The sequence below is a fragment of the Microcaecilia unicolor genome, chromosome 2, assembly GCF_901765095.1.
Source record: "Microcaecilia unicolor chromosome 2, aMicUni1.1, whole genome shotgun sequence".
NCBI lineage: Eukaryota > Metazoa > Chordata > Amphibia > Gymnophiona > Siphonopidae > Microcaecilia > Microcaecilia unicolor.
The window spans coordinates 284,854,244-284,877,877 of NC_044032.1; the positions used below are offsets into that span (position 1 = coordinate 284,854,244).

The 23,634-nt window shown below is 41.8% G+C and overlaps 1 protein-coding gene across 2 annotated transcripts in view; it reads right to left on the reverse strand.

The window, feature by feature from the left end:
* Positions 1–648: 648 nt before the first annotated feature.
* The window catches only part of CNTLN (centlein), a 535,970-nt gene continuing 512,984 nt past the window's right edge, over positions 649–23,634 (reverse strand). For both annotated transcript variants that reach the window (XM_030194226.1, XM_030194227.1), the window contains one exon: positions 649–1,220. In XM_030194226.1, coding sequence (XP_030050086.1) covers positions 1,119–1,220 — 102 coding nt within the window. In that variant the 3' untranslated portion in view covers positions 649–1,118. The remainder of the gene's footprint in view (positions 1,221–23,634) is intronic.

Sequence of the window (23,634 nt, forward strand, 5' to 3'; positions counted from 1 at the left end):
TGTCTGCAGGTATCACCTATATGTGGGTACAGTAGGTTTTTGGTGGATTTTGGAAGCTCACACTTTCCACCACAGTTAGAGTGAGATATGGGCCTGGGTTCCCTTCTCTACAGTGCACTGCACTGCACCAATCACTAGGCTACTTCAGGGACCTACATGCTGTTCTAATAGCACTGGCCATTACGTCTGAAGCTTTCAGAGAGGCAGGTATGTACCATTTATTTCACAGCTTTGGGGGATGGGAGGTGGGAAGGGGTCAGTGACCACTGTGGGATTAAGGTGGGATATGCCTTAAACCCTCAAGTGGTCATCTGGTCATTTGTGACTTAGTTGTGATTGAAACAGGTCTAGACAAAACCATCTAACTTTTAGCCCTGGACGTTTTAATTTTGTTCAATTATGGCAGAAAAAGGTCCACATTTTGGGAAAGCCCAAATCCCGCCCCCAATACCCCCTTGTGATTTGGACGCACTGCATACAAAACCATCTTAAAAATGGGTTTTGAAAACAGTGATTTGGATGTTTTGGCAAACAAACCATCCATCTGCTGCTTTCTGGATGTTTTTCTGTTTTGAAAATGAGCCCCATAGACACCTATGGGGCTCATCTTCAAAGCACTTAGACTTACAAAGACTTTGTAAGTCTAAGTTCTTTGAAAATATGCCTTGTTCCTCAAAAGGTGCAAAAATTGTGTCTAAATGAAGCTGTGGACATCCACACCAGCTCGAGAACAGATGTAACTGTTCATGTGTATTTATAAAGTATGTGTGTGTAAGTCTCAACCCCACTCAAATTTCTCCTAAACTTACTCCTGAACACATCTACACTAGAATCGTGTACACATGTGTGTATTCTTGCCACCACACACACTTGTATGGGGGAGAGGGATAATTAACTTTATTTATAGCATTGCATTTTACATCCACATGATGTCACATATACACAAGAATGCCCTTTTTATATCACCCCATACTGAACTGCACTCACAAACCACCTCCTGTTGTACGGTATACTGAAAATGATAGCAGAAGTAAATAACTAGAAGTACAAGGATTAAAGCAATGTCTGTTCCAAACAGAAGACAAATTCTGTCATTACAAAAACAGCCTGTGTGCATATCACCTAGTGTCCTTCGTAAGTAAAGCATACTCTTCTACCAGCTTCCTTTTCTCATTCAGTTTTTCCACTATGGCTTCCATTAGGTATGAGGCAAAAGGAAACTGAAAAGAGAAACAACAAAAATGATCACTGAAAACTATATTTGGCTTCAGCTGAGAAACATTGACTAAATATCTTTAAACCATGAGAGTTTGCTTATCTGACAACATGTATGCATTATCCCTTCTGATCACTTTCAAAATGGTCTTCCTAGTCCATGTGTGTAGTTTTGTTCCAAATCATAAAATGATAAAGCAGCAGGAATAAAATGAAAAAAGATAAACACCTTATTGAACAAGTCATGGTTTACTGACCATGTTAATGATGTACTCTGCAAAACTGGCAATTCTGTCATTTACCTTCAATCAGCTGATCAATAGGAGGTTACAGCCATCACTTGCCACACACAAGTACAAGTATTTTGTAGACTTTTTCTCAAGACAGAAACCCTGTGCTGTGGCCTAATAGTTAAGAGTAATACAGTGACATTGTGTGAATAAATTCTATAGAAACCTTCCACTGATCAAGATGCTATAGGCAAGTTTCTTTTCTGCATAAACCACAGTACAGTTTTGATTATCCGACCTTCGCTAATCTAACCATCCAGCATATCCGACAGACCCAAGTGACATTGCCAAAAGGTCACTGAGAAGGGGGAACAAGATTCCTCAGGCATGGCCTTCAAGAGGGAGCCCGGCGCAGGCAAGATTTTGAGGGAGGAGCAGAAGCTTCTTCTTGTCTGCCTGCTCCTGGGTCTGTTTCTCTCCTGCTCCAGTGTGCCAGGACCCAGCTGATTACATTAATGTGATAACCTGGGACCCGGCACACAGGAGCAGTAGATGATCAATCAAGGAAGGAGCAACTGGAGTAGACACAGGAAGGTAAGGTGCAGAGGTGTGAGTGGGGTGGCAGGCTTATGGTGGTAGCCCAGGAGGGGGAGGCTGTTCTGCCCCAGGTCTAGCTGTGTTTCTCAGCAGCCCTGAGTCACTGCTTCTCCGTTAAGAAGTGTGCATCTTCTCTTTCCATTTCCCGGCACAGTACAGAGGGAAGTTTTGCACCTGAGAGTTTCGACCCTGGGACCCTGCTTTTACCACAAAACAGCACTGTTGTGAGCCTAGACCCTGCTTTTACTGCAAAACTGCACCGTTGTGACCCAGGACCCTGCTTTTACTGTGCAGTTTTACTCTCTTTTTCTGCAACATGTTTGCAACATTTTAAATAGGTAAGTAATACACTACAGTATTGTATTTTTATTCTTCCCCTTCAGATCTGTAGAAGATCACTTCTGAAATGGCCAGTGAAAAGAGGAAAAAAGTTATTTTGTCTACAGAGCAGAAACTTGATGCTTTAAAAAGAAATGACAAGGATGAACCCATCCAGATGCTCCCCAGATAGCAAGTTGTGTATTGGCACTGGTTCTGTTTGTAGCATCCCCATAGAGGACATTATAATTGGCATTGACCTCAGCTAACAGCAAGCACAATTCACCAGACAAAAAAATTGCCTTTCCTTTTAGTTGCCATTTTATCCATACCTAAAGGTTTCGCGTGAAGTACTGTGCTATTTATATCTTGACGTTAGGTTTTTGGTGTGAAGTGATGTGGCGTGGTAACATTGTATAGGAGCAAAAGGCACTCACTATATGCAGCACTATATGCCTCTATATAACAAAGTTATATAGAATTAATACATGGCACCTTCCTTCCAGCATTATCAACCTAACAGGAAAATACAGACTTTGGCTAACTTCATCTTTCATGGCTGAAGCCTGTTGCTACGGCCTATGTGTGTGCAGTCATCAAAAACAACATCAAGAACTACAGGCCAGCGAAGGACCACTGGAAATTCCCTTGATGACAGAGCCGATATAATGGGTGGAGAAACAGAATGCAACAACATGTTGTTTATTGAGGCAAAGCACTCCACAGTCAGAATGGCTCTGTTTCATCATGCATGTGATGTAATGTTTTGATCCTCTAAATCAATATTGAAAAGTCCCAGACTTGTCCATTTGCATCCCAGGAAAGCACCTTATTTCTTGAAACACTGACTTCATTAAAGTAATGTACAAAAAGTGGGAGTACGACCAAGGATACCAGAAACTGGAGGATGTTCTTAAATAAAAAACTTTATTGAAGGTTTGAAGACTCGACACAACGTCGTGTTTCGGCCATCAGGCCTGCATCAGGAGTCTATAAAAAGTACATTTATATATGATATATATGATAAAAGAACAGAAAAAATTAATATCTACAGAAAAAATTAAAACAATAAATATTATAAATTATATAAACTTATAAACTTTAAAGGTATATGTGTGGCAATTTTATAAGATGATATAAAAATAATAATAATAATAATTAAAAATAAAACACATGTATATAATAAACTTATCGCGAAAAAATACACTATGTATAGATTTATAAAATAATAATGCAGTGCAAAAAGTCCATACATGTCCTATATGAATAAGAACAGTAAACAATAATGAATGTATATGCACACATAAATTTAAACAATAAAAGTGAAATAATACAAGGTGCACATACATGTTAATAAAAAGAACAAATGACCATTTAAAAGTGCAGATTTCAAAAAAGCAGAGAAAAAATTAAAATCAATAATAATATAAGTAAATAACTTAATGCTGTGATGTATATACATACATATATATATACACAGTGTTAAGATCACATACATATTGAAAATATTAGACAATGATTTAATGCCAACCGCATGAATGGAAAACCAACTATGAATAAAAATGTGGGGAAACCATAAATAGAGAAGATCTTGCTGATTGACATAATACATAACCGCATTACTAAGGAAAAGGAATATGTAGGAAAAATGGCAAATTTAAATGGACAAAAATAGATCAGACAATTAAGGCTGAAAGAGTCCTTAATGAAAAAAACCCTCGGTATTGTGTTTATTAGTGAGACTAACCTGCTGTGCAGAGTGCTGCAGAGCAATGATGATGGAAATCCTCTGAAGATCTTGCAGCAGTCTATCAGGCGATATGAAGAAAAAATGGAGAAAAAAACTTACCACTTGATAAAGTGTGAAAGAAGAAGTAAAAAAATGTGTAATGTAGTGAGGAGCACTGACCTCTTGCACGGAGAATTGCTAAATAGCAATGAGGTTGGTTCTTCAAAAATGACGTAGTAGTCTGTTGGGAGTAGACAAGTAAGAAAGTATTCACAGGAAAGAAAACAAAGAGAAACAAAAACAAACTTGATAACGAAAAAAGAAAGAGGCAAAAACAGAAGAACACGAATATAGGTAAAAATGTAGTCCAACAAAGGCAATGATTAAACATAGAGGACGCAAAGTTGCCCACTTCTGTTTTTGCCTCTTTCTTTTTTCGTTATCAAGTTTGTTTTTGTTTCTCTGTGTTTTCTTTCCTGTGAATACTTTCTTACTTGTCTACTCCCAACAGACTACTACTACTACTAACCAATCGCTATTTGATTCTAATTAAAGAGACCTCCTCTCTATATCACCCACACTCTTCTTTCCCAACCACATAACTATCATAAAAAAGCCTTCCATTCTACTTGGCTATTTAATCCTGCTGGGGTCAAAGACCCTAGTCTGTATATCCATCTTTGTTCGGTTTGTATTAATCTTCTATCCCTGTCTCCTGCTCGTATTGAACTGGGAATGTGATCAATCACCACACATTTGTAGTCACTGAAGTCATGAGACTTATTTATACTGTGGCTTACAATAGGAGCCTCTACCCGTTTGTATTCCACTTTTTCTTTTACAAACGGGTAGAGGCTCCCATTGTAAGCCACAGTATAGATAAGTCTCCTGACTTCAGTGACTACAAGAGGTACGGCTAAAATCATAAAAGAAGAAGTGAGTACATGAGATTGAGATACACAGCTTGACATTAAAGAAAAACTGTTTGTTTTCAGGGTAACATCGATAGAGGTTCGGCTCCTAACGAAGCGGAAGCGAAACAGGAGCTCGCTGTAGAGCGAACCTACCAGACAAGCGCCCGTAGAAAAGATAAATGCTAAAAATTGCACAGTAGAATATATATTGACTGCATAACAGCAACTAACAGAGGAAGTTTTGACTGACAAGGATTCCTGCCTGTTACCGCACTGGTATTTGTAAGAACCAGTGGTGAAGTGGAGCGGTGCTGTTCAAAAGGGAGGGAATGGCACCGGGGATCTGAAGTCTTTTACCTCTTAACTAAAAGACTGTGTAGATACATATAGTTTGCTATAGAGATATTAGATTGTTGAACTCACTGAGCAAAAAGTAGACGGTTTAAAGTAATATTAAGGAACAATAACTGTTATATTAAAGAGTACCGTATCAAACTTGCAATTCAGTTGTTAGAAATTACTAGATCAAATTAAATTGAAGACACTTCTGACACTTCCAAAGTATCACACAAGGGGTGTGTCCATGGCGCAGTGCCTCTGCAGTTGTAAGGCAATTAGTGTCATGTAGTGTGATGATACCAGTCAGAAGCTACACAGTCTGGAACGTGCTATTTGTGGTGGATTTTAACATTGCTCCTCTAGTGTTGACTGGTAATATTTTAGGCCACTAGTGTGATTTTGGTAGTTGCTTGTGAAGTTGTACATGGGGGGGAAAAAAGGTACTTTATATAGGCCATCTCATGTTGTAGCACACTACAATGTGAGATGGCCTACATAAGTACATTTCTGTTTTACCTTTTTAAAAGTATTTTTATAGCATTCCTTGTTCATTCACTTATTGCTGTTCTTTTTTTTAGTGACCAGTAAAGGAAAAGGATGTGGGTGATAAATAATGGAGAAAAATGGGATCTAGAGATGGAGGGAGGGGAAAGATATCAGAAGACAAGAAATCGTAGGAGGGGAATGGAGAAGGGATTTTATGCAATAGGGGTAGATGGATAGGGTATAGAAGGGTACGTGGAGGAACAGGAGGATAGGATAGGAAAAGGAAATGACGAGTAAGGAGGGAACTAGGAGATCCTGGATTGTGGAAAAAGTACTGAGAATTGAAGAGGATGTTAGCACACTCACACCCCATGTAACTTCTGATCCACTTCATTCACACCTTCTCACACCCCTAATTCCCTCTCTCCTTCCTTGAATCTCCCCTGAATTAGCCACTGTTGGAATCCCCCTAATAACCTAATGAGCTAAAGATGTATTTTGTGGCTGTGTGTGTGTATTGAGGCCGGTGGGGGGGGGGGGGGGGGGGGGGGGGGGGGGGGGAGAATGCTATTTGTTGTTTGTTTTACCTTTATTTATCCCATGACCTACACTGACAGAGATCATGGGCTTTAGAGGCCTACTAAATTTCAGTTTGGCCACAAATACCAGTGCAATTCTGGCTGAAACCAAAATTCCACTCCCCTCCCCCACCCACAGACACACCACAACCACCACAAAGGGAAAGTGGATGGGATTTTGATATACCACCTTTCTGTGGTTGCAATCAAATCAATTTACATATTATATATAGCTACTTATTTTGTACCTAGGGCAATGGCAGGTTAAGTGACTTGCCCAAAGTCACAAGGAGCTGCAGTGGGAATCAAACCCAGTTCCGTGGTTCTCAGGCTGCTGCACGTTACTCCTCCATTCTCTCCACAAGTGCAACCATTCTCTACTCCATTCTCCAACCACAAACACTGTCCTTCCACCACCTTTAGACCCTCCCCTCAGCCTATCTTAGAAGCCCTGGTAATCTAGTGGGCTCGTCGGGGCAGGAGTGATCCCCAGTCACTCCTGCCTATGCTAGCTTTGCAGTCAAAATGGCTGACGCAACTGCTCACGTATGTGAGGTGGTGTGGCAGTTGCAGGTGGTAGTTTTTGATGTGCGACAATTTGTGGGTGGTGGGGAAGTTATGGCGGGTAGATTTTGGAATAGGGCAGTTTGCAGAGTGGTATGGTAATTGAGGACGGTAGTACTTGAGCATGGGGGCAGCTGCAATATGTAGTTTTTGGGAAAGGGCTGTTTGCAGGGTGGTGTGACGATTGTGAGGATTAAAGTTTTGGGATTGGGCAGCTTGAGGAGTGGTGTGGCAGTTGTGGGGTAGTTTTTCAGTATGGGGGCAGTTTTAGGGTGTAGGTTTTAGGGACAGGACAGTTTGAGAGGTGGTGAGACAGCTGTACAGCTGTATTGGGATAGTTTTGGGGATGGGGCAGTTTGTGGGTTGTGGGGCAGTTGTGGGGGGGTAGTTTTTGGGACTGGGGGCAGTATATGAGATAGCAGAGTAGATGAAAAGGAGGGAGAGTTGTTTTTGTGTTCAGAACAGTAGAGAATTTCATCTTTTAAACTGTCTTGCCCTGTTCTGTAACTGGTACCATTTCACTCTAAGATTTTACGCTAGACACGATGTAAATCCTTCACTCATATAAATGCATTGGGCCATTTTTGGGGAAGGGGACTTATTTTCTCGGGAACCCCCAGTATAATTTCGACCATTTTCGAGCCTATTGTGTCTTTGTACCAGTTTTATCCGCATGCCATGTTTCACCCCATTCTGCTAAATTTTCTGAATCTTATTTTGCAACCAGACAGATGACCAGACATTCTTGACCTCTTTGATATAATTCTTTTCAACGTTTGCAGAGTTGGAAAGAATAAATAGGGGAATTATGTAATAGAAAAGTTTTAAATGTGGTGATTGTGTTTTCTGCATTTTGGTGTGTTCCTTAATAACACTATCCTTAGAAAATCTTTGACATAGAAACCTATGCATAAAGTGTAACATGCATGATAAGGATCTTTGGTACATACTAAAAATAACAGGCTATATAATACAGCATGTATACTAACCTGCTTATAATCGAACGAGAAAAACGCCCAAGTTCCGACCTAAATCGGGAGATGGACGTTTATCTCACAAAAACGAATAACGCGGTATAATCGAAAGCCGAACTTGGACGTTTTCAACTGCACTCCATTGCGGAAGCGTACAAAGTTGACGGGGGCGTGTCGGAGGCGTGGTGAAGGCGGGACTGGAGCATGGTTATCACCCGAACAGAGATGGGTGCCTTTCGCTGATAATGGAAAAAAAGTATGCGTTTGTAGCTAGAATTTAGGGCACTTTTCCTGGGCCCTGTTTTTTCACGAATAAGGCCCCAAAAAGTGCCCTAAATGACCAGATTACCACCGGAGGGAATCAAGGATGACCTCCCCTGACTCCCCCAGTGGTCACTAACCCCCTCCCACCACAAAAAAATGATGTTTCACAACTTTTTATTTTCACCCTCAAATGTCATACCCACCTCCCTGGCAGCAGTATGCAGGTCCCTGGAGCAGTTGTTAGGGAGTGCAGTGGACTTCAGGCAGGTGGACCCAGGCCCATCCCCCTCCTACCTGTTACAATTGTGCTGCTTAATGCTTAGTCGTCCAACCCCCCCAAACCCACTGTACCCACATGTAGGTGCCCCCCTTCATCCCTTAGGGCTATAGTAATGGTGTAGACTTGTGGGCAGTGGGTTTTGAGGGGGATTTGGGGGGCTCAACACACAAGGGAAGGGTGCTATGCACCTGGGAGCTCTTTAACTTTTTTTTTTGTACAAGTGCCCCCTAGGGTGCCCGGTTGGTGTTCTGGCATGTGAGGGGGACCAGTGCACTATGAATCCTGGCCCCTCCCACGAACAAATGCCTTGGATTTATTCGTTTTTGAGCTAGGCGCTTTCATTTTCCATTATCGCTGAAAAACAAAAACGCCCAGCTCACAAATTGTCGAATAAAACATGGACGTCTATTTTTTGCGAAAATACGGTTCGGTCCGCTCCTTCACGGACCCGTTCTCGGAGATAAACGCCCATGGAGATAGACGTTTTCGTTCGATTATGCCCCTCCAAGGTTCCCAAAACATTAATACTTGTATGTATGTGCTATTTATCATTCTGACTCTGTGCATCAAACATTATTTCTAAGTGTTTGCTGTTCCTGTGTTTGGTGATCCTTGCTTTTTTAATCCATATTTTATGGTACATTTCATAGACTGTTGAAAACTTTTTTTATTCCATGCGTTTGTTGACAGGTTGAGAAGACATTTCTGTGTACTCATCTTTTGAATAGGATTCTTCTCTTTTTTTTTTAATTTTAATTATTTGATTGTTTAGACATTACATGTAAGCCATATTGAACTTGATGGCTAATGTGGGATAGAAATGTTAATTAATGTAATGTAATATAGAAAAAATTGATAACAGTGATGAGTTATGTGCTAACTAGATGCTTTGGGCTGATCATCTGGTTAAATTAGATAGGGAAGCTCCTCTTCAATATGTCAGCAATGTGGTTTCAGTAATGATAATTATCACATTTCTAGAGCTCTTCTACCAGCAAAAAAAGTCTAGACATGGAGTGGGATTAAGAGGTTTGCAATGATCTTAATGACCAGATTAACTAGTTTCCAGAAAAGTAGAATCTGACAGTTCACCAAATGTGATCAAAGTAATTTACTTCATTATATCTACTTCAGCAAAGCTTAAAAGCCTCTGCGTGTCACTTATTGATCAAATGTGGGAAGACATACATGCTGTATAAAGTCTTAAATTGAAAATTAACCAAATTAAGAAATATTGATCACTTAAAATAGAAGTTCCATATTTCTTCCCGGCACTCCAAATGCATTTCCTCTCTATGCCAGACTAACTGCTTTTTAGGTTTTGGAAGGGAGATGAAGAAAGCCATTTTCAACATATATTAAGGGACCCACTGCAGTATGAACAGGCACTGCTAGTAAGTTGCAACCTATGCACTGGCTTGGGGAGAGAAGAGGGGTTCTTGGTACTTATTGTGGGCTGCAACAGGACAGGGCTGGTTTTGCTTGTGCTTTGGTAGGGGCTGATTGTCATGGAACTAGGCTCACTCCTGTGATCCTGCAAACAAACAACACTTTCTTGCATTCGGTACTCCCGGGTTTGCTGGTAGTGGTGCATTCTAGGAATGGCACAATGTAACCATGGCCAGCTGCCCAGGATGAGACATAGTGGAGGGGCATAATCGAACGCCTATCTCCATGGGCGTCTATGTCCGAAAACGGGTATGTGAAGAGGCGGGACAGACCATATTTTCGAAAAAATGGATGCTTTTCAAAAATGTCCTAATCCGAGCCATTTGGTCGTGGGAGGGGCCACGATTCCTAGTACACTCGCCCCCCTGACATGCCAGGACACCAACTGGGCACCCTAGAGGTCAGTGCGGTAGATTTCAGACAACGCTCCCACATGCATAGCTCCCTTACCACGGGTGCTGAGCTCCCAACCCCCCTCCCCCAAAACCCACTACCCACAAATGTACAACACTACCATAGCTCTTAGGGGTGAAGGGGCACCTACATGTGGGTACAGTGGGTTTTGGAGGCCTCCCATTTACCACCACAAGTGTTACGGGTGGGGGGGATGGGCCTGGGTCCACCTGGCTGAAGTGCACTGCGGTACCCACTAAAAGTGCTCCAGGGACCTGCATACATGCAGGCCTCTAGGACTTGTTGCTGCTATATAACATTGGCACACCAGTTGACACCTGAAGACTAATCTCTCTGAAAACGTCCTTTACTGGAATAAGCATGCTTACTCACAGTTAACTGCAGATCAGAGGTTGTGCCCCACTGGCAACGAGTCTCCCTGGTACTGAGATTAGCAGTAGGTCCAAGCTGGCAGAATGCTATACAATGCCCTCTTTCAGCCACATTCAAGGGAAGAACTAAGTTCTGTAACGTGGCTAACACGTGAAAGGGATCTAAACTGGCTTACAAAAATGGCCACTACCTCATGGAATACCGGAAACAAAACAGGGCACACTCTGACCCAGTAAGCAGGGAGAAAAGCACCAGGGGAGTAGAGCCTACCAACATCGTGAGCATTTGCCACAAGCTAGTGGAATCACGGAGCCCAATACCCTACACCCACCACAATGCATTGCTGATGTGACTCTGCAGTGTGCATAACAGAAAAGGTGTCACACTCATCCGAGAGCCACATCAGAACCAGGGAAAGGCTATCAGAGGATAGAACACAATCTGCTGTCATGGAGGTGGGTACGGCATTTGAGGCTGGCATAGAGGCTGGAAATAAAGTTTGTAAAGTGGGTTTTTTTTGGTGGGAGGGGGTTAGTGACCACTGGGGGAGTCCGGGGAGGTCATCCCCGATTCCCTCCAGTGGTCATCTGGTCAGTTGGGGCACTTTTTTGGGACTTGTTCGTGAAAAAAAAGGGTCAAAAAAAGTGACCCAAAATCGCGGTAAAAACGCCTTTTTTTTCGATTATCAGCTAAAGACACCAATCTCTCCTCTGCCGATAACCACGCCCCAGTTCCGCCTTCACCACGCCTCCGACACGCCCCCGTCAACTTTACCCGTTTCCGTGACGGATTGCAGTTGGAAACGCCCAAAATTGGCTTTCATTTTATACCGATTTGGGCGCCCACGGAAGAAAGACGCCCATCTCCCGATTTGGGTCGCAATATAGGCGTTTTTCTCTTTCGATTATAAGCAGGATAGTAACATAGTAGATGACGGCAGATAAAGACCTATATGGTCCATCCAGTCTGCCTGAAGAGAGAAAATCATTACATAGTAGATGATGGCAGAAAAAGACCTGCACGGTCCATCCAGTCTGCCCAACAAGATAAACTCATATGTGCTACTTTTTGTGTATAACTTACCTTGATTTGTATCTGCCATTTTCAGGGCACAGACCGTAGAAGTCTGTCCAGCACTAGCCCCACCTCCCGCCACCCAATCTCGGCTAAGCTTCTGAGGATCCCTTCCTTCCGAACAGGATTCCTTTATGTTTATCCCATGCATGTTTGAATTCCGTTACCGTTTTCATCTCCACCACCTCCCGCAGGAGGACATTCCAAGCATCCACCACTCTCTCCGTGAAAAAATACATAAGGTATGAGCTGATACAAGGTGATATAACATATGTATACCTGAACTTGATTTAGCCATCTTATTTTCAGGGCAAACACTAAACAGTTGATTTTATATTGAAACCTTTTTATTACAGTATAAAAAGGAACAATATTGTGGGCTGTCATTTATAAAGCAAAAATAGAAGATAAATCCCATCTTCCCTCCCTCCTCCCCTTTCACAAACACCCCCTTCCCGTCCCACTTACAAAGGTGCCAGAAAGGGCCTGAGCTGTTATAGCTTTTCCAAGCACAGTCATATCAAACAGAAAAGATCTAATTCCAATGAGCAACCACTTGACTTGGTCATGCTTGCAGCATGATTGAATCATTTGAACCAAGCTGGGAATGGGAAAGGGGAGGAGTATTCATTGAGCAAAATAATGGCTACAGGAAGGACAGTGGGCCCTCCCAGTGCCTTCCAAATCACAGTACAGAACTCTTCACTCCCCCTGTACTGACATCAATTGGGGATGCTCTTGTTGTGACCTGTTCTAATGTAGCTAATATGACAGTCTAAAAAAATAAAATACCACCAACCATATACTGCACTTTGAGATCATATAATTTAGTTTTAAACATTTTTATTGAACAACAATAAAATATTACAAACAGATTTATATAGCTTTTGTTCGTTTTCTTTTATTCCCCCCTCCCCTAGTACCCACCCCCCAGCTCTCTTTTACAAAATCAATATCCATTCTACATAGCCAAAAACATGCCTTGACAATTTTCCCCTTCAGGTCCAGATATTGAGTACCTTAATGAGGGATTCCTGGTTTTATACTTTCCCCCAACCGTCCCTATCATTCTCCCTTAGCATTAAGTAGATTGAGTTTATGATTTATAACATACTATGGTTTACCATTTGGCTACCTCTTATCAACAAAGAGTTTACATTTCTTCAGTGAATCATCTCCCCCCCCCCGCCTCCCCTCCTCCCTCCCCCAGTCTCACTCTTGCCAGTACCCTCTAGACCTTTACCTTAGCTACAGCACCTTAAGTATTAAGTTCCTACTCCTAGGTGTCAAAGAATCCAAGTATCCGCCCCAGATCTTCAGAAATTTAATACGTTTTTTGGGGCCACTTCTGGCTTCTTTTGCCTCCCACATCACCAGTTGGTGGATCAGATTCCGCCAGTGCCAAAATTCAGGTCCTGTTTCTGTCGTCCAGTATAATAGAATGCATTTCTTCGCCAGCAGTGTCAGTTTACCAAATAGTATATTGCCCCTTGATATCATTCCTCTACCTGATCCTGGGAGGTTCAACAGCAAGTGCTCTGGTGTGCATGCTACCCGTTGTCCCATAATTGTAGTCAAATACTGGGCAATTTTCCCCCAAAATGCTTTAAGTTTCCTACAACTCCAAAATCCATGATAAAAGGTATTTTCTGCTCCCCCACACCTCCTACAAAGTGCCGATTGGGTCCCCCCGAGCCTCGCCAGCTGTGCTTGAGTCATGTAAGCTCTATGAATGAATCGGAATGCGTATTCTCTATATTGTGCTCCATTTAACAATCTGGGAATCCTCTGCACTTCCTTAGTAATGTCCCATGTTACTAGGTTGACTCCAAGATCCTTTTCCCAGCGTTCTTTTAGATGGGTCAGATCTTTTGGTGGCCTTCCTTCCCACAGGGCCCTATAAATTCCTGAAATGGAGGGATTTGTGTCTGAGATTTTTTCAAAAAACTGTTTGATCTTAGCTCCTAATTTCTGTGAAAGTTTCTTTGTTCATAGATTTAACAAAGTGTTTTAATTGACAATAGGCATATGTGTCTCCCCATTGCAGTTCGTCTACCCTCACCAGCTGTTCTAACGTCCGAATCTCCCCTGTTTCCCCAATAATGTCCTCTAAAGTTATCAGTCCCCTCTCTTCCCAGCGGAGAAAAACTGCATTATCCCTGCCTGCCTCAAATAGTGGATTCCCCCTTATCGGTAGTAATTCTGTCCCTCCATCCCCTATACCTAATCTTTTACCCATAAATTTCCATGCTTTCCTCAGAGGGCCCAGCAGCAGGCTGTGTCGGTATTCTACGGGTACTTGCATTCTCTCTATTTGTACCAAAGCCTGTGGACACATTGGGGCGAACAGGGCTTCTTCTAATTCGAGAGGTGTATAATAGGTGGTATCAAAAATCCAGTCTTTGACATATCTTAACAGGCACGCCATATTGTATTGCTCTAGATCTGGCAGTCCCAGCCCTCCTTGTTGCCAACCCCCCACCATCCATTGGGACTTCATCTTTGCTTTCTTGTTTGCCCAACAAAATTTCACTACCATTCTATTAAACACACGAAGGTCTTTACGTAATAAGCAAATGGGAATTGTTTGCAAGACATAAAGCCACCTGGGGAGAATAATCATTCGAATTACGTAATAAGCAAATGGGAATTGTTTGCAAGACATAAAGCCACCTGGGGAGAATAATCATTCGAATTAAGCATATTCTCCCTATTAAAGGCAGTTGTAATAATTTCCAACTCTCTAACTGTTTTTTAGTCATGTTCAGTAAGACTTGAACATTAGTTCCATAAAGGTCCTCAGTTTTGGGTGTCAACATAATTCCTAGAAATCTGAATTTACCCTCCGCCCACCTGAGGGGAAAGTGTCCCTGTCCTAGCTCATTTTTGTTAATGTTCCTGCCCAGCGCCTCTGATTTCTCTAGATTTAACTTGAACCCAGCGTGATCACCAAACTCCTGAAATATTTCCAATAGCGCATTCAGTGACTCCGCTGGGCTCGTAAGTATTACCAGCAGGTCATCTGCAAACGCGCTCAATTTAAACTCCTGTTTATTGATCTTTACTCCTCTCACTGTCGGCATGGAGTATATGTCTCTGATCAGAGGGTCCAAGTATATAGCAAACAATAGTGGCGATAGTGGGCACCCCTGCCGGGTGCCTCTCCCCATCGCAAACTCTGCAGAAATACCCTCATTTACCATAATTCGTGCCGTGGGGTCTAGGTATAATGTTTTGATCGCTCTTTCAAACCACCCTGTGATCCCATATGCTCTAAGGGTTTCAAACAAATATTCCCATTTTACACGATCAAAAGCTTTCTCTGCGTCAAAACTTATCATTAACGTGGGTTCTGCTCTCGTGCCCGTAAATTCCAATGCTGCTAGTATCTTCCTTAAGTTCTTGGAGATTGATCGCCCCTTTACAAACCCCACCTGTCCCTCGTGGATAATCTTTGGTAGCACTCTGCCCAGGCGGTTGGCCAGAATTTTTGCAAACAATTTCAATTCACAATTCAACAGGGAGATTGGTCGATAAGATTCTGCCAAAACCACGTCCCTTTTAGGCTTTGGTATTAAAATAATTTGGGCTATGTTTAGCTGCTTAGGTAGCGAGCTTTTATCGACCCAGCTGTTAAAAACTTCCGCTATTGTTGGTTCTATCTCTTCACCCAGCAGTTTATAACATTCCGCTCTCATACCATCTGGTCCCGGAGCTTTCCCCATTTGACTGCTGGTAATTGCCCAATGTACTTCATCTACTGTAATGGGGGCGTTCAATTCTTTCTGATCTTTGTCTCTAAGTACTGGGTGATCCACTCCTTCTAGGTAGGCCTTGGTTGCAAGGCCCGAGTCTTCTTCTGCCTTATATAACTTCTGATAGAATTCATGGAAAATCTCTCTAATCTCCTTATCTGTGTGACACAGCTTTCCAGCCTTATCTTTTAGCGCTGTAACTGTTCTTGAGGCTTGCTTCCGGGCTATCAATCTAGCTAACATCCGCCCTCCCTTGCTGCCATATTTGTATAATTGAAACCGATAGTAGTCCTGTGACTTCTTCTCCCTCTCGTGTATAAGGGAGTTCAAGCTCACCTGAGCCGCTATGAGGTCCGTTTTCAATTGTGGGGAGGGCAATTCCCCAAGTTTCTTCCTCAATGTCAGAATTTGTTTTTCTAAACTCAATATTTCTCTGTCCCTCGTCTTTTTAAACTGGCTTACAAAACTGATAATCTCTCCCCTTATCACGGCTTTCGCCGCCTCCCAGTACGTCCCTATATCTAATACAGAATGTTCATTATGGCTTTTATAGTCTCTCCAAGTCTTCAGTAAATGTTCACGAAACCGTGCGTTCTGAGCTAAATAGCTAGGAAATACCCATTGTCTATGTTTCGTACCCTGTCCCCCAAAGTTCAAAATTGCCCATACCTCTGCATGGTCTGATATCGCATATGGGCCAATCTGTGTGTCTTGTATATCTGTTATCAGGGATCGAGACACCAAGAGATAGTCAATCCGTGATTGCGTGTTGTGGGCCCTAGACAAATGTGTATAGTCCCTCTCTTGTGGGTGAAAAACCCTCCATATGTCCAAAAGATCTAGCAACGAACCTAAGTTCGGGAGTCCCCTCGACTTCCACCAAGGAGGCGCGGGGGTAGCAAGCGATTTATCCATTTGCGGGTCCCACACCATATTAAAATCTCCTCCCAGGATCATTGGGATATCATCTTCTTTTGACAACAGATCAATAATGTTCTTGTAAAATCTATTGTCTAGTTGATTTGGCACATAAATGCTGCCCATTAAAATTTGTCTCCTACCCAAGGATACTTTACAGAAGATGTGTCTGCCCTCAGGGTCTTTGGTAATGTCACTTATTTGTCCAGCTACTCCTTTCCTAATCAATATGGCTACTCCCCCTTTCCTCCCTTTTGCTGGCGAACTAATGCAATCCCCCACCCACCATTTCTGCAATTTCATGTGCTCGATGTCCGACAAATGTGTCTCCTATAGGAGAGCTACATCCGCGCCTATTCTCTGTAAGTAACGCAGTATCTTGGATCTCTTCACTGGTGAACCTATGCCACCCACATTCCATGTTATAATTTTAGTCATCACCTGTGTGTCTGTGGTCCTTATTACACTGTTGTAGTTCTTTATCTCCATGGGGGCGCCACCCCAGCTCATGGCGCCCCCCATTTACTTTGTGGTGCTGAGCAATGACTTTGGTTACGGCCTGAGTGAAACCCTCCCCTCCCAAAAATCTCCTAAGATGCCCACATAGTCTCCCCTTCCCCAACCCCTCAACCCTCCCCCCCAAACCCCTACCCTCCCCCTTTCTCTTCGTCCCTATTCTTAGGGAACTAGCCACATCTACGCCCCTCCCAGCATTCCGCTATAAGCGTGGGTGACAAGGGATTTTTCCCCCCCCTCGAAGATTCCAATTCAAACTGTGTTCCTCCCTCCTCCAGGTTCCTATATCAATTATGCCCTCCCCACCCCTGACATTAACCCTTTATATTACTTACGTTGTTCCTTACATTAAACCTTCAACATAACTGTATACCATTTAACGAACTTTAACTTTAACATACAGTATTTAACAGTCTACTCTTCACATTTTATGCCTGCATTTTCCTTATTTAGAGTCATACTGAAAGAATTATAAACCTTTCCAACTTAGCGAAGCTCAGTCGCAAATCAGCGTCCAAAATCTGTAGTTGGCCAAGTCCTTCTCTCACCATCATGTAGTTATGGCACTTAACACCAACTTACATTTTTTGCTCAAGTTCACTGCGGTCAGTCACGTCAGTGAAGAATGTGTCTTGGTCAGCTCCTTTCGTCCGTCCTGCCTTTCTCAGCAGCGATCTATGCTGGCAAGTTCCACGGCTATTCATGGCTCATTTAAAACTTTTTTAGGGGGGTAAATCACTAGTTCAGCTTGTATATTAGTGATAGTTTTATCCTTAGCTGTGTTCCACAGCCTTCCCCCAGTAGACCAGCTCCTTTGACCTTAGAGTTTATAGTAAAATCCGGTTCCTTATTTGCAGAACATAACCATTCCGGTCCGCTCTCTTACTAGAGTCATTCATCACCTGTATTTAATATTTGGCGAACATACTGCTGAGCCTCTGTTATCGTTTCACAAATCTTTGTGCCTGTCTGGTGAAATATTTTCAATTTGGCTGGATACATCAGCGCAAATTTAACTTTGTGATTTACCAGTGTTGAACATATTGGCGAGAAGGTTTTTCGTTGCGCCGCCACTGCGACTGAGTAATCTTGAAAGCAAAGGATCTTTTGATTTTTATAGTGCAGTCCATCTCCACTCCGAACCGCTTGCATAATCGCCGCTTTCTGGGCAAAATTGAGCACACGGCATATTACAACTCGTGGTCTGTTTTCGTACTGGCGCTTGGGCCCCACCCGGTGCGCTCGCTCTATTGTCAGTGGCCCCATGGCGGCAGGCAATTTCAGTTCTTTCACAAGCCAGTCCTCCAAAAAGGAACGTAGATCTCTGTCACTCAATTCTTCTGATATCCCCACAAAACGCAAGTTATTGCGACGTGACCGGTTCTCTAAGTCTTCCAGTTTTTCGGCCTGTGTCTCGACCAGCTTAATAGCTTGGCGTAGTTTTGTTCAATAGCTGATACCTGGTCTTCCAATGCTCCTGTTCTCTGTTGGAATCCTGCCATGTCTTGGGTGAGTTTGGACATGTTGTCTTTTATCCCCTCCAGCTTGTGTTCCAGCCCCTGTAATTTCCTGTCCAATATTCCTTCCAGAGCTGCTGTTACCTCTCCGACTATTTCAGCTGTCCATGCAGAGCTAACTGACGAACCCGGGGACTCGCGGGGGCCGCCATTTTGTCTTCCCCGATTCTGCCTCTGTCTTTGTCTTTTCTCAAAGTTTTCGCTGCCATCATCAACTCTAACCGTCAATCGCCTTTTCCCAGCAGTGCGATAAGGTGTGTGCAACACTGAAGGGTGTTGCACAATAACCCGATAAATCCACCTTAGGGACAAATTGAGATTTTCTTACTGACATATTCTTTCACAGGGATGTTCATTATCTACCTACTTATGTTAGCTGAAAACACGTCAAGTCCTCATAGTAGTCATTGCAAAATGTAATTGTGTCTTTGGCTATGTGCAAAATCCTGTAAAGTCAACATCGCAGTCATAAGCGACAATGCTGAATTATTCCACCAAAATGCTAAACAACAAAAGTAATTGGGTTTTAGGTCTCATTTCAGCACAGAAACAGTATTGGCTGCTTTTCTCAGTGAAATGTATTCTCACCTTGATAAACACAATGTGGTTCTTGCTTCTCACTCCACACTTTTTGACTTGGTTGACCACTCTCGGTTATTTTCCTGTCTTGAGGCTTTGGGTGTGCCAAGTACTTTTCTTGCATGGTTTACTTCTTTCCTAATAGACAGTTCTTCTCAGGTCCAAATGGCAGCTTTTCCTTCTACCTTTCACCTTTTGGTTGTGGGGTCCCACAAGGCTCAATTCTCTCTCTCCCTTTCTCTTCAGTCTCTTTCTGGCAACCCTCAGCAAATCTTCAGGGGTTTCCTTTCACTTTTATGTGGATGATATTTTATTAATCTACCCTACTAATCCAACTACACCGTGCATTCAACCCTTACAGGACTGTCTTATTCTCATTTCAGATCAGCTATATTCTCATAAACTAGTTCTCAGTAAGGATAAAACCAGTAGCATGTTGGTTCATTGGTGGCCTTTCTCCCCACCCCCCCTCTTTCCCTCTGACTGTCTTTGGGCATACTGTCTCCCCAGTTGACTTTGGTGGTTTTGAAAAGGACATAAACCTTAATAAGAATATGCATATAAAATTGATACTGTTTAGAGTAGGATGGTAAGGGAAAAGAAACTGATTCAAGCGTCTATGTTTATCTCAGGCTTGGTAGTGCCCCCCCCCCACAAAGGTTAAACTTAAATTAAATATTGACAAGACTAAATTGTTATGGTTCTCTATGAATTTAGCCATGATTCCATAGATGATTTCAGGTGCTGATGGGTCTCATTTTAAAACTGAGAAAACTTCCAGAGTTCTGGGAGTGGTTTTGGACTCCTTATTGAGTATGGAGCCACAAATCAATAGTCTAATTACAAAAAGCATACTTTAAGTTGAAACAACTACGTGTGCTGCAATCATATTTTTTAACCTGATCATTTTAGGATTATTGTTTAGTTGACTATTTTATCTTTATTGGATTATGAGAATTCTCTGTATTTGGGGCTGTCTTTTTAAACAATTTTCCAGAATTCAGATGATCTAGAACTCAGCTGTATGGTTGATATTTCAGAAGTCTCGGTGGGATCACATAAATTCTTTATTGAATACTCTATACTGGTTTCCTGTACAGGCTCTGGTCATTTTTGAAACCACTTTGTTTTTAGTGTTTACATTTTTAAATGGTACCTACTCTGAAGATGGTTCCCAGCTGTTGAACTTGTTAAAACTTAGAGAAACTGCTAGGAGTTGCAACTGCTTGCAGTTAGCTGTCTCGTCTGCCATATGGTTTAAAGCTGTTTTTTTCTAAATCTTTCTTTTCTGCTGCAGTTCAATATTGGAATAAACTTCCTTCTGAGCTTCGATTACTAGTTAACTATTTCTTGTTCCATAAAGCCTCCAAAACGTATCTGTTTACTAACCTTGGGGATTTTAGTATTATTGTATTTCACTTTTGAATTTGTTTTACCTGTACTTTTTGATTAGTTCTGAAATTTGTACATTGTAACTCACCTTGAATCTAATTTAAGAGAGTTGGCAAGTAATAAATTCCTGTTAACATAACATATTTTGTGGGTTTGTTTAAAAGCAATTGAATCTTGGTTGACATCTAAAAGGCTTAGACTGAACATGGAAAAATCTCAAATCTTGTTTTTATCAGGATGTGCTAATCCCTCTTTTCTTTCTCAGATAATTCTGGGTGACTTGGTGTTGCCCATTGTTAGGGAAGTACGATATCTGGAGGTCTTGCTGGATTCTTCACTATCTTTTCAATCACATTTCAAACATGCGTGGGATAAACATAAAGGAATCCTGTTCAGAAGAAATGGATCCTCAGGAGCTTAGCCGAGATTGGGTGGCAGAGCTGGTGGTGGGAGGCGGGGATAGTGCTGGGCAGACTTATACGGTCTGTGCCAGAGCCGGTGGTGGGAGGCGGGGCTGGTGGTTGGGAGGCGGGGATAGTGCTGGGCAGACTTATACGGTCTGTGCCAGAGCTGGTGGTGGGAGGTGGGGCTGGTGGTTGGGAGGCGGGGACAGTGCTGGGCAGACTTGTACGGTCTGTGCCCTGAAAATGACAGTTACAAATCAAGGTAAGATATACACAAAAAGTAGCACATATGAGTTTGTCTTGTTGGGCAGACTGGCTGGACCGTGCAGGTCTTTTTCTGCCGTCACCTACTATGTTACTATATGAAATGTTATTTCCTATCAATTACAAATTAGTGAGGGTGCTTCAGATCATTTTAGAACAGTGATTCAATTGCTTATTATACCTTATTTGAATACTACTCTGTATTTGGGTGTTTTCTTTTGGACACTGAGGGCACTGCGGATAGCTCAGAATACAGTGGCGTGGGTTTTTTTTTATCTGTCTCGATCTATTCATATTTCTCCAGACTCCAATTTTGAAAAGTTTACACTGCTTGACAGTTAAATGTAGAATTCAGTTTAACATCTCGATTCTTATCATCAACACAATGCATAATGAAGGTACAACATTGCTAGTTCCTTTCTTGCATGCTTATCAACCTACATGCTTTTTGAGCTCTGCAGAGAAATGGTTGTTAGTTGTACGACCACTCCTTAGGCAGAATGATCTTTTCTGTTGCTGGATCTCTTTTGAAGAATACTTTACCACAGTCTGACTTTTTTTTTTTTTTTTTTTTTAGAAATGTTTAAAAGTGTATCTATTCAGTCAAGTGTTTTAGTTATTCTTTTAAGTATTTTGAAGGTTATTTTGGCTTATTTCTTTTGCTCATATTAATTTCATTTTATTGTCGCTTGTCTTCCACTTGACTGTGTATGCTATTTTGTAAGCTGCCTAGAACTGTTTAGACAGAGCAGGTTATAAATGATTAAAATAAAACAAAATAAATAAAATAAGTTATGTGGTATAATTTATAGTTTGAAAATTCACTGATTAACACACAGGGAAAGGTATGTGTGCACTACTTACACATCCACACAATTCTAAAATTACTCCAATAGTTTTAATGTCACAGTAATTTTGAATGGAAATGCTCTTCCTGAACTCTTGAATTTAAATGCTATGCATGTTGGGTACCATTATGAACCTATCTTTACCCATAGGTTGAAGTGGTAGTCCCAAGGGCAGGGTTTGAACTTACACACAAACATTTGGATTTTCAAAAATATGCATATGTCTTATCCAGAAACATTATGCATGCCAAATAGCAGATGTAAATGTGTGTGCATAGTTTTCCTAGGAATAATTTTTAAACTGAAAGTATGTGCATATTTTCACTTTGAAAATCTGAGGGCTCTGTTTATGAAGCAGCGCTAGCGCCTGTCCATGCACTAGTGCCGACATGGCCCATTCAAGTCAGCGCTAGCGCTGTTTAGTAAACCTCAGCATGAGTTTGCATAGTGAAAACTATGTGCACACTTTTCAGTAATGCAACCAGTTATAAAATGACCCCTTAGAAAATAGATTGTTTAGGCTAAACTGTCTGGATTGCTTCATTCTACAGGTTCAGAAATGCAATCTAAAATAGACTATGGGCCTCTTTTATCACGCCATGCTAGCGGCTCCCTGACAAAGCCCATTCACTTTGAGGGGTCCTTTTACAAAGGCATGCTAGCGTATTTTGCGCACGCTAAAATAAACACACACTAAACGTTAGAGTTGTCCATATATTTCTATGGGCGTTGCTAGAATATAGCGTGCCCTAAAACAACTAGCGCGCCTTTGTAAAAGGACCCCTGAATGAGCTCCGTTGGCACTGCTGCATGGGAATCGCTAGTGTGGCTTGATAAGCCCTGTGGGCTTCTTTTACAAAGCCGTGCAGCAAATGAGAGGAAGCCCATAGGAACTGAATGGGCTTCCTCTCATTTGCCACACTAGGAGTCAGTAGCGAGTCTTTGTAAAAGAGGCCCTATATTTTTTAAAGCAGGATCAAAGACAAATCTTATTTGGAGTTGGTAAAAATGATTAACACTTACACCAAAAGTGTGCCAAAGTCAGCAAAATTCCCCTGGAGTGAGGCAGTAAATATTTTTAGCACTTCAGACAAGCTAGCACTGCCTCCTCTCCATACCTTAAATTTTAGTACATCAGTAAAAGAACCTGTCTTAGTAATAAAAATAAAAAGTATATGACTTTTTAAATGTTATCGTACTGTCACAGTGGAAATAAAATTAGCTTGAAAAATGATCCAAAGGGATATGATGCAGTTCATTATGTATAACAGCAACAGCAGCAGTTTCCCAGTGTTCATAAAGGCTGCACCATTAAATTTACCTCCAGTCAATAATTAGGAGTCCACAAATAAACCCAGGCAATTAAATCAATACTGCTGGGCAATTATGTTCTAGAGACCTGGCTCAATGGCACAAAAAGACACTATATCTTAAACAGCAGTATTAAGTGGTCTGATGCAATATCTACCAGGCCTTTTCTTACTTAGAAAAACTGGATTTAACCAGAGGCATCAAAGAGAGTATACAGATGTCTACTTATCACCTAAACCCTAGATTTATTTAAATTCCAGTTTTATTATAAACAATGTGTTCCTATTTCCATCTAGCAGTAAAAGCCCTAGATAGGTTTATGGAAACACTGTA